Source organism: Pelophylax lessonae, assembly GCF_965119305.1.
Source record: "Pelophylax lessonae genome assembly, chromosome: 4".
Classification (NCBI taxonomy): Eukaryota; Metazoa; Chordata; class Amphibia; order Anura; family Ranidae; genus Pelophylax; species Pelophylax lessonae.
The window spans coordinates 46,387,276-46,399,796 of NC_138771.1; the positions used below are offsets into that span (position 1 = coordinate 46,387,276).

Sequence of the window (12,521 nt, forward strand, 5' to 3'; positions counted from 1 at the left end):
AAAAGGGTTCTTTTCTACATTTGTAATAATGAAACGGTGGAAATCTGGCATTGCCAAAAAAAATTCTTTACCACCACACGGATCAATAGATGGCTAAGGATTGCTGTTGGTTTCTTCTAGATTGAAGTTATTTTTAAAATGAATATTAATGGTCTTAGCACAAACTTCGCATGCTACTATGTACAGTAACCCATTCTTTCTTCTTGGCCAAGGGTTGGCTATTAAATCCTGCAGTATCCAATAGATTGTGTAGTTTTTATTTATTTTTTGTTCCTGCAAAAAATCATAGATACTAACTTTCATTTTCAGACATTCCAAGCAGAATCCTCTGCCTGAATCCCAGCGGGTTGACACATACATCACAATGGAATAAGTTAATTACCAATTCCATGGGGACAGAGAATGACCAGGAATATTTAGACAAATGATAGCTACATTTCGCAGATGGGAAATCATCCATCCTTATCTTATAGAGTCTATTAGTTTTTGTCAATTTATATCTTTATGTTGTTGATGTTCCGCCTCTAAAGAAAATAGCTCCGGTTTTTACTTGCATTTATCTGGAACATGGCTGTCATGTTTTAAAGAAATGCACATTTGGTTATGTTGCTAAATAAAAAGAAAATAATTAAAAAGATTAAATCTGAACTACTGGAATTATCTGTATTGTAAACTCACATTGGTCCAACTTATCACAAAGCCACAGGGGAAGCTGAAAATCACTGTAAAAGTCAGCACTACTACAATGATAGCCGCAATCATCCTGCTCGGGTTTTGGCTTCCCCTCTGCACACAGAACACAGGGGTAGCTCACTCCGTACCTCCACCATTTGTAGCCTCTTATTTTTTTTTTAATTAATACAAGGCATTCTGTGATTGGATGGAGTGGAGATTGTGATGTCACTGCCCCTCATCTTCACATCCTAACCACTTCACACAAAATCACGTACCTGTATGTAATTTTGTTGAAGTGGTTATACCGGGGTGATGCCTGCAGCCAGAGGCATCACCCTGGTACAGTTTTTTAGAGATGGTCTCCTTTCATGAGATAACAAAAGTGGCTAAATAGCCACTCGGCCATTATCACAAGCAGTGGGAGGGGACTCCCCACTCCTCTCCCGCCACCTTCCGCCGATCCACCCGGGTCTCCCGTCCCACGGGGAAATCGGCTTTGATCGGGTCTCCGATATAGTAACCCAGAAGCGTTGTCACTTCCAGTTTATCTAGCAGCCAACTGCACCGAATTAAAAAAAATCCAAGGTATTCCAAAATGCAGATTTTGGTGTTTTTAATACTTTTAAGTGCAGTGGAGGGGTTTGGGGTCTTTTTCATCCACCCCCCAAACTTGCTCATCCATGTCTTTATTGACCTTGCTTTGTGCACTGGTGTGCAATCATGTTGGAACAGAAAGGGGCAATCCTCAAATGAGGATGAATTAGAGTGCCTGACCTCACAAATGTGCTTCTGGAAGAATGGTCAAACATTCCCATAGACACACTCCTAAACCTTGTGGACAGCCTTCCCAGAAGAGTTGAAACTGTGGGCCAACTCAATGTTGAACCCTATGGACTAAGACTGGGATGTCATTAAAGTTCATGTGCGTGTAAAGGCAGGCGTCCCAATATTTTTGGTAATATGGTGTAGATAGATAGATAGATAGATAGATAGATAGATAGATAGATAGATAGATAGATAGATAGATAGATAGATAGATAGATAGATAGATAGATAGATAGATAGATAGATAGATAGATAGATAGATAGATAGATAGATAGATAGATAGATAGATAGATAGATAGACAGAAGGGACGGACAGACGGACAGGGTAAATAATTATTTTATCCATGCAGACCTGAAATGTCCCGGGCATGTAATTAAATTATAACTTGGACCCTTACCCCAAATTTTATTTACCTTGACCCGTTTAGACAGTAATATTCTAACATTATTATACATTATAAATGTGTGGTTGATATTTCTTAAATGTTAAATATTATTTAATTTTCAGTCTGACCTAATATGGAGAAAAAATGTTCCCTTTTAATGTATGAATCTAAATTATTTCCAAAACGCTATACATAACTACAGTAAGATCTCTTGCTGAGCAAACTCTTTTTGTCGGAGTGCCATCTTGGCTCATTTGCGCTTTCAAAATGGCGTTTAGTCATTAAGCCCCTAAGTGAGCATCTGCTTCAGAAAGCCATGTTTAGAGTCTCTAGAGGTGTTAGATGGAGATAGCATGTGCCTGTCAGAGACACTCTACTCAACCTTCTCTGTATGCAAACGTATCAAAAAGCAATATATTGGGTATACCCTGAGGTTGCTTCCATCCTAGCCTCTTTATTAACATTAATGTTTTAGCCAAGTGGCTCAATAAAAATCTGTCATGAAACATGATTAGAATAATGTGAATCCAAACCAGTAATTGGAGGTAGCAAAGGCTAATTAGAATTGGTTTGCCATTCCCTCTGAATAATGTAATTAACTTGTCTGAATGAATGGCTTGCAAGACAGTGTTGGCCTATATTTATTAGCACTGTTTTATCAGTACTTGTCTGATGCATAAACACGGTACATAAAAGATTCTGATACAACACAGTGAATTTGTGTTTGAAATTAGTTTGTTGTTCCCAGGGCCAGGACAAGGGGTGGGCAGGAGGGGGAGCTTCCTTGAGCACTGTGGTATCATGTGAGATGAGGGAGCACCACAAGGAGATTGGGGGGTTGTGTTGAGATGGGGAACTTGTGGAGTAGCGGGGCTAAAAATTGTTCTAGCAGGACAAATTTGGGGAGGTGTGCTAGTAATGGTGACCTGAGGGATTTGTGTAGGGAGGGGGGATAAGGGAAGAAGATTTGTTCTAAGAGGGGGATTTGTGCTATAAAAGTAATATGGTAGAGTGGAAATATTTTCTTTGGGGGGGTGAACTTGTGCTAGTAGGGATGGTTTGGGAGTATTTGTGCTAAGAGTGGATGTGTGTGCTTGCTTGGGTGATTTGGGGAAAGGAATGTGTGCTTCAAGAAGAGGATATTGAGTGTGGGGATGGGGGAATTTGTACTTGGAGGGGAAATTTTAGGGGTAGAGGATTTGTGCTAGGAGGGGGAATTATTTTTTTTGGGGGGGGGCATATGGGGCAAAAGAGGATTTGATCTGGGAGGGGGGAGATGAGGGCAAAGATTTTTGCCAGGAGGGGGGATTTCAGCAGGGGGCAGTTTTGTACTGGGAGGAGGGAGAATTTATGCTTAGGAGGAGAGCATGCAAATTAATGCTCAATTTTTTTTTTTTTTTTTTGGGGGGGGGGATTTTTGCTGACAGATAATGCTCATACATCTTGGGGGGGGGGGGGCGCAATTTGACATGTTTCCCCCCAGACTTTAGATGGCCTTTTCCCGGCACTAGTTGTCCCACCATTGGGCGAGTAGGACTCCATTGATGCACAGGGGTTGATTTATTAAAGGCAAAAAAGAAGGTTCGCTTTGCTAGGAAATTTAACATTTTCAAGGGCATTCTTTCTTAGCTTAATGAATGAGGTGAATCTATGTTGATCTCCACCATCCAATCACATGCAAGCAAAAAAGCACGTTTTTTTTTTTGTACTTCTCCTTGCATGTGATTGGACATTCTTTGCAAAGTGAATACTTACCACAATTACTAAGCTAGTGAAAAATGTCCTCGCAAACCCCAAATTCCATTGCAAAATCTTGTTTGCCTTTGTATGTTAACCACAATGGGATTGATTTACTAAAACTCTGGTGCAGCTCTGCATGGAAACCAATCAGCTTACAGTTGTTTTATAGCATAATTGAACAAGTTGAAGTTAGAATCTGATTGACTACCATCCACAGCTGCACCAGATTCTGCATTCTCCAATTTTAGTAAATCAACCCCAATAAATCTAAGAAATGACCTACCCAGGGACTACACCGAGGAGGTATGGGTTTTTGCATGATGCTCCTAGGTTATAGTCTTGATGTTTGTTCTATTGGATGGACTGGATGGACTTGAGTCTTTTTCTCAATCTAGCTAACTATGCAACTACACTGCCTGGCCAAAAAAAAAAGTTGCCACCAAAAAAAAAGGTCACACACTCTAATATTTTGTTGGCTTTGATTACGGCACACGTTCAATGTGGCATTGTTTCAATAAGCTTCTGCAATGTCACAAGATATATTTCCATCCAGTGTTGCATTCATTTTTCACCAAGATCTTGTATTGATGATGGAAGAGTCGGACCACTGTGCAAAGCCTTCTCCAGCACATCCCAAAGATTCTCAATGGGGTTAAGTTCTGGACTCTGCAGTGGCCAATCCATGTGTGAAAATGATGTCTCATGCTCCCTGAACCATTCTTTCACAATTTGAGCCCAATGAATCCTGGCATTGTCATCTTGGAATATGCCGTGCCATCAGGGAAGAAAAAATCTATTGATGAAATAACCTGGTCATTCAGTATATTCAGGTAGTCAGCTGACCTCATTCTTTGGGCACATGCAGTAACTATCCAATAGGATAGTTACTGCTTGCTTAGTTTAGTTAGTGGCTTAGTTAATTCCAGGTGGCAACTTTTTTTTTTGGCCAGGCAGTGTATGTAATTCATATTGGTTGATGGTCGATGGTGGATAACCAACTGAAGTATTAAATCAGTAGGCATTGTGCAATAAAAAAAAAAAAAAAAAAAGATTGAGGCCTGGACTTTTGCCAGTTAGTGACAGCATAAAATTATTTTGCCTTAACTACGTTCTCAATTTCAGCCAGCAAGTGACACTGGTACACACCTATGAACTATGCCCAGGCCACAGAGCAAAATAGCAAATACAAACCTGGCAGCTAGTGATGGACGAACATCGGCCGGGGCAGTTCGCGAACGTCAGCCGCAAATTTTCTCAAAAGTTTGCGAACCGCGAGTTCGCGGCGGGCCCCATTGACTTTAATGGGAGGCGAACTTTGAAAACCTTTAGGTCATATTTGCAGCCACAAAAGATGTACTAGCTGTGCACAAATAGTCCCAGCACATAGACTATGTCATAACAGAAGTATTGCAAATGAAAAAGTTGCCCTAAATGTTTTTTTTTTTTTTTACAGCAAAAAAAGTATATTTTTTTTTTCATAAATCAGCCAGAACTGACAGCAGCCGGTAAATACATTGTCTAATACATATAGGGTCCATTCACACATCTGTGACAACCACAGGATACCTGTCCCTATAGTAAAGAGACTGTAATAGACCCTAAAACGACATTGGAGCATTTTAAATGACTTTTGTGGACATTGACAGAGCGATTTGTGTCTGACTGCAGCCGATTTCTCTAACTGCCCCTAAAGCAACCACAGGATACCTCTCCCTAAGCTCAAAAGATACTAGTAGACCTATACCAAAAAATACCAGCCCTGAAAAGGACTTTTGTGGATCTTCACAGCGCTACATGTGTCTAGCAAACTCTCCTGATTAGCACAGCAGACCTCTCCCTACACTGGCAGAAAGCGGAATGTGAAATGGCCGCCAGAACGGGTCTATTTATAGGGTAGGGGGACTGTCCATGTGCTGGAATGTTTCAATTGGCTGTCCCGTTCCACCTGACGGCTTTGTCATGGGTCAAAGTTCTTCTGAATGAAAAAGAAAATGGCAGAGCGGACATATTCGTGAACATCGACAAAAGTCCGACTTTTTGCGAATTTGCGAACAAGCAAAATTTGCCGCGAACCGACCGCCGGGCGAACCGCAAGGCCATCTCTACTGGCAGCTGCCAGTACATAAGCACACCTTTCTTATAGACTAGAGTGAGTGTGTGTGTGTGTGCATTTCGACTGTTTCAGGATGACATTGCTTTGTCAAAATATCTGTAAAAACTTTATTTCTTCTTACTGTTTGTATTTTTATTGTTTCCCATTGTAGACACATGATGAAGGTAGAATAATGACACCTAGAGGGGTTGAGCTTAATATGGAGGTAGGCCACAGCATTTTTTGTCATAACGCCATCTTGGTTTATCTACCTTTTCAAAATGGCCCCAAAGTGAGCTACTGCATTTTTTAAAATCTAGAGGTATAAAACGAAAAAGGCTGGTAGAAGTGTTTTTCTTTGGGAACATTACTACCATAGGAACAGATGAGTTTGTACCCACTGGTATGAGCACCTTTTGATTCCTCTCTAGAATACATCTAGGAGGTTCTGGTAAAGGGGTGCTGGACGGGCATTTTCAGGTTTCAAAATGCAGATAAAGTCAATACTTGAGCCCGATTGGTCTGTATTCTGCAGTTCACCAAAAAGATGGGGATCCCCTAGGAGAGGACATTTACCCAGGGTAAGAAATAAAAGTGTAATAGGTCAAGGAGAGTGCAAATTAAAAAATTATCGGGACTCAAAAGTCTTGTTAAACTGTTTACAACAAGCAAGGCAAAACACAATCAGCATGTTTCAGGTGCCACACAATCCCTCTTCATCAGGGCTGGGTAGTTAAATGGACTTAAATGTCCCCCCTAAACAGACTGATTTGTAGACAAAGGATGTTATAATGATTATCAGCCTTTGTGTTTTCAATAGAAACGACAAGCTTGAACACCAACACTGACTGTCATTTATAACATCCTCTACCCCCAGATCAATTTGTTCATTCAGCATTCTGCCATTACACCCAGCCCTGATGGATTGTGTGCCCCCCCCCCCCACCACCAAAATGCATTGGATGGCTTTTGTACTGCTTGCTGTAACCAGCTAAACAATAAAGACCTTGGACTCCTGAGGATTCTCTTGCCCTAATAATCTAAAATACATCTGGCAAGGCAGGTTTAAGGTGTACCCTTATGCGTTAGTAAGTTTGTTAGTAAAGCTGAGAAACACTGATGTAGATAATTGTATACTCTACAGGGGGTGTCAAACTAAATTTCATTGTGGCCCACATCTGCATTATGGTTGCCCTCAAAGGGCCGGTTGTATTGGTAAGGCTAGATCAGTGTTTCTCAACTCCAGTCCTCAGGGCACACTAACAGGCCAGGTTTGCAAGAAAACTGAAATAAATCACAGGTGATATAATTTGCTGCTCAGTGATTGCAGTATTCTAGTCTGCATCTCCCCAAGGTAATACTTAAAATCTGCCCTGTTAGTGTGCCCTGAGGACCGGAGTTGAGAAACACTGGACTAGATGTCAAGAGCACCCCCCTCCCCCTGTAAATCAGATATCAAGAGTTGCCCACCATAAGAAGTCAAGAGTTCCGACCCCCTCGTATATCACAGTGCACCTCCTTACCTTGTGCTGCTGCTGGGAAGAAGCCGGGGGAAGATCTGGGAAGCACAAAGTGCAAGCTCTGAGACAAAGGGGTGCTGTGACTGCACAGAGAGGCACAGGATCTGTAGGAGAAATTCTGTCCTCCTCTCTGCTGCCGACTGCTGAGACTGGAGGGCAGAGATGAGCCTCTCCGCGGCTGCATAAGGGGGTACCGCAGGTGCAGGACAGGTGCGAAGGCCATATGAAATGGTTTGGAGGGCCAGGTTTGGCCCGCGGGCCTTGTGTTTGACACGTTCTCTACATTATCTTAGGCTCTGTTGTTTTCAAGGATGCACTTTCTCTATTATTCAAACTACAAATTACCAGATCCTAAAAGGTAACAGCATTGTATAACTACATTTAATTCTTGGGGCTTCTATTATGGTGACTAGATGTGAGATGTCGATTTACTTGGCTGTGCAAATCAACATGAAATAATTGTCTACATTCTGAAATATCAAAATTAAGGTCACTACTTCCTCTGATTGGTATCACACAGTGAAATAACAGCTATTGCATGGAAAGTCTTTTGTAAGTCTTTTCTTTTGCATCTGTTACCTTGACAGCAACAAGCATCTTGTCTTTGGTTGGGCTGAGGTTATAACACTCAGCAAGGAACACCTTCCCGAACGCTCCTTCCCCGAGTTCTCTCTTCAGAACAATGTCTCTCCTCTTTATATATTGAACATCTGCATGAAAGAGAAACAAAGACGATATAAATGCATTTAGGATCTTTCAAAGCTAAAACGCCAAATAGAAAAACATTTGAAACTTTTCCACCTAAATGGATTACACTGTTATGGCACTACCCCCATAGGAGTTGCTGATGTCAGGGTTCCTCACTGGTGCACAGCCAGTCAATCAGAATTTCTTCCTTACTTCCAGACACATAAATCAGTCCTTTGGCTTTTTTTTGTTGTTTTATTATTAACTTGGATGGGGTAAGGGATTCTGGAATGCCCAACTTGCAAATGTTCATTAAACAGAACCAGGGACAACTTCTTTTCTATTTACAGATTCCTCATCTTCCTTCCTCCTGCACAAACTTGGTTCCCTTTTTGTACAGCTTCTGCTGGATCACTCCTGGAGGAACATTATGGGCAACAGCCCATTACAGGCTAGAAACTTGCTGTCTCTTTGTAAAGTAGAGCATGTGGAGTAAACACCATCTCACACCACTTCTGCTTCCCTGTGGACACTGATCCCAGTTCTACTGCTTGAAGAAATGCTAGCCTGCCTGGCTGCCAGCAGCCCACCTAGCTGCTTTCTTTTTCTGGTCTTCCTGACTGACACACACACATGGAGATCCCCCAGGGCAAGGTTGGATGAAGACTTGGCACACCGCTGTCTTCAAGAGAGACCTGCTACAGCTGGCAATCTCCCCCCTTTTCTGTCCCTGCGCCGTGATCACTGTCTCTCCTTGCTCCTGCTGCCTCACTGGTTAGGGTCCCTCCAGTTGCCTCCTGTGGTGGGATCCTTCCAGGCCAGCCTCCTGAGCTCCAGCCCGAGGTAAAACCTATGCCCATCAGGGGTCCCAAAAGGGCCACTGACAGACTTGCACTGCTTCTCCTTCTTCCATCTGACTCCCCTGCTGGAATGGCTCGTGACTGTTAAGGGCTCTTTAGTTCCCTAGCTAAAGGCCCCTAAATATTAAAGGCAACCCCTCCTAGCTTCTGCCCACTATATTCTAGAACTTTCTCCAACATTCTTGAAACAGGGGGAGGCACCAGATAGCTGCCAGGATGCCTGGCCTCTAATAATCCTGATGCATATTCAGTGACTCAGGCTTATCCCTGGGCCAGACTAAAGTTTGCCTACTCTCATTCTAGTAGCACACACTAGAGGGTGCTACAGGGGGAAGTGGGAACGGGCCCCTTTCATCAGTAGATTACTGGGATAGGCCCAGTAAATAATGTTCTGGCAAAAACACAAAAAATAATTTATTTAAGTGGACTACAATGGTATAATATTTCCTAATAAATCTTTACTTTATTGAAAAACCATCCTTGAGCTGGATTCAGTAATTTTGCCTAGGTTGAAATGTTGTCACTGGTCTGTTGTAGGCAGAAGGAGGTATTTCCTGGCCTTAGATTAACTTTCTTTTTTTTTTTTGTTCAGCTGGAGGGCTGAATATAAAAATAAATAAATAAATAAATCAATCAACAATTGTGTTTTTCCATTCCACGATCGAGTCGGATAGAGGAATCCTCCCTGCTGAGATATTGTATTCTGACAGCAGGGTGTCTCTGCTGTCAGAGTACACTGATTAGCGGCTTCAGATAAATAGACTTTAGATAAACAAACCAATGGGTAACACTTCAGGACATATCAGAATACTGCTTAAAATGCTTAAAGGGTTACAAAATATTCAACTTTTTTTATTAAAAATTAACAAACATGTCATACTCACCTGCTCAATGGTTTTTGCACAGGGCAGCCCCAATCCTCCCCTTTTTGGGTCCCCTGCAGGTGCTCCTGTGACCCCCCCCACACTGAGTGTCCCCAGCACAAGCTGCTCTCTCTTGGGACACTCGTGCATGCTCGCAAAAGAAATATTGAAAATGATTGTACTGAATGTACAAATTACATACAAACTGATGATAAATTGAGTTAAAATATAATGTTTTTTTTTTGTCTATTGTTGTGACTTACTAACTGGGAAGACCAGAACGTATTAAACAAATTTTAGCATAGACATAGCACAGGTTTGTATAAGAGAAACCTCATGTGTCTAATAACATTTAAAAGTCGGCAGCTGCAAAGTATTGTAGCTGCAGACTTATAAGGAAAACACATACACACATACTTACCAGCATATGAAGTCCATCATTGTCTTCCTCATATGCAATTATTTGCAGGGTTTCTGTTCTTCCAAGCCACCATCTTAGCTTTGGGATCTTGCTGTCACTTTGTGAATACTCAACCAGTCCCCTTTCAGTGCTAAGGCCAGCGGGTTTTGGGTTGAATCGTGTAAGGGGGCTTGTGATTGTCTGCCTGTTGGTGCCAACCCAAAACAAGCTCCTTCCCACTTCTTCTTGGATAGGACAGGGACCCTTAGCCTTCACTATATTGTGTCCAACTCCTTGCCAGAGGGCTTCCTATGACATCCCTGGTCATTAGCCATTATATTCAAAGAAAGGAATGTCCACCAAAATGCTATGGTTTTCACAGTTTACTGATGTTCTCAAGATGGCAGTGGCAAATCATATAGACATACTATCTGGTATTGGTATTCTTATTATGTGAAAACAGAGCATTGCTCATCACTGTTAAGCCATCTTCCCCTTATACAGTCTCCCAAGGGTCAGTAACACTCGTTCAGAGGGTTCTGACTTGCCATTAGGCTCTATGCTTTCAGTTCACGATTCCCTGCATTTCATTCCAGGGACAAGTCAGCTGCAGATGCTCGTCTAGCTTCTGTACACCTCTTCCTGGATCTCTAGGGGAATAGCACTCATGGCAGAGAACACTTGGCATGGCCTAAAAAGCCCTTTTCAGCCTGCTCTTAGACCCCGTTCAGACAGGGGCGACACGACTTGGTGGGGCGACTTGTGAAGTCGCGGTGCACGGCGCGACTTGCAGGGACTTCATATCATTGTAGTCAATACAAGTCGCCTCCAGTTCGCCCCAAAGTAGTACAGGACCCTTTTTCTAAGTCGGAGCGACTTGTGTCGCTCCTATTAGAACGGGTCCTGTGCTAATCAATGGCAGGCGACCGACCGCAATTTGTCAGGCGACCAAGTCGTCTGACAAGTCGTGCTAGTGTGGATGGGGTGTTAAAGTGATTGTAAAGTCTTGTTTTAAAAATAAATAAATAAATAACAAAAATGTTATACTTACCTCCTCTGTGCAGTTGGTTTTGCACAGAGCAGCCCGGATCCTCTGCTTCTTGGGTCCCTGGCTGGAGCTCCTGGCCCCTACCTCCTATTGAGTGCCCCCACAGCAAGCAGCTTGCTATGGGGGCACACGAGCTGAGCTGCCGCTTCATGTGTCTATTCAGACACAGAGCTGACATTCAGCCCCGTCCCCTCTCTCTCCTGATTGGCTCACTGACTTTGAATTACCGCTGTGGGAGCCAATGGTGTCACGGCTGTGTCTCAGCCAGTTAGGAAGGAGAGTTCCAGGATGGCCGAGGGACTCATGGACATCGCTAGACAGAGAGGGGGCTCAGGTAAGTATTGGGGGTGCTGGGGAGGCTGCTACACAAAGAAGACTTTTTATCCTAATGTGTAGAATGCATTAAGATAAAAAACCTTCCTGACTTTACAACTCTTTTACCTTCCACTAACCCTAAAAAGACAGAAAAACTACAGACGGTTCCTCTGGATGTAGACCTATCTCATCCTGACCTTCTACCCTGTCCAGAGCCTCCGAAAAACTGACTACAGCTGCATGCTAGTTATCTGACTTCCATATCCCGACTGACTTTAGCTCCTCCCATCCGGTCTTTTATATGAACAGTGACTAGATCCATGATATCACTGCAGGAAGGCTTTATGAAAAAGTGGACCTACCACCTGATTACATGATTTCCTATTTTGGAACACAGCTGCTTCGTGGCAGACTGGTCAACTGCATCTGCCTACACTATGATGAAGCCTCTTGGGATGTGGCATATCCCAGGGGGCTGCAGGCACCAAGAATTATGTCTTCTTCCCCTAGGTGAGGAAGGAGAAACTGGAAAAAAGTACCACCCCCCCCCCCCCCCCAAAAAAAAAAAAAAAAAAAAAATTAAAAAAAATCTAAAAAAAACTGGGGAAGGATGATAAGGCACCTGAGTTTCATTTTCGGATACAATTCTGCTTTAAATCTCATTAACGACAATCAAAGGACACATTACACTACAAAATAATAAAATCACTGCGGTTTTCAATCCCCTATACCAGAGTCGTTTTACTGCAAAATGTCATGTAAGGCAGGAGGAAGTTTCTACTTCCACACAGTATGGGGCTACATTTAACTTCTTGATTGTATTACTTTTTTAAGGGTCATTGAAGAAGCATGAACTCTGAAAGTATCAGAATCACTCAAGAATGTTAAAGCAGAGATGCATGACATGTGTAGCTTTAAATGTGGACCCCAGAGGGATTTCTCTGCCCTAAGCTTCAAGGTATTGTATATCAGATGTATAACAGAGCAGCACTAAACACTTTTTTTGCCACAAAACATAACAGCAAGACAATCTTAGTAGGAACAAAAAAAAAATACCGTACATTTTGTGTTTTTACCATGCCATTAGCAATCACATACACAGGCACTCA

The 12,521-nt window shown here is 42.5% G+C and overlaps 1 protein-coding gene across 3 annotated transcripts in view; it reads right to left on the minus strand.

The window, feature by feature from the left end:
* Nucleotides 1-12,521, minus strand: part of NTRK3 (neurotrophic receptor tyrosine kinase 3) — a 1,045,167-nt gene that overhangs the window by 138,954 nt on the left and 893,692 nt on the right. For all 3 annotated transcript variants that reach the window (XM_082254695.1, XM_082254693.1, XM_082254694.1), the window contains one exon: nt 7,819-7,949. In XM_082254695.1, the coding sequence (XP_082110821.1) occupies nt 7,819-7,949 (131 nt within the window). The remainder of the gene's footprint in view (nt 1-7,818; nt 7,950-12,521) is intronic.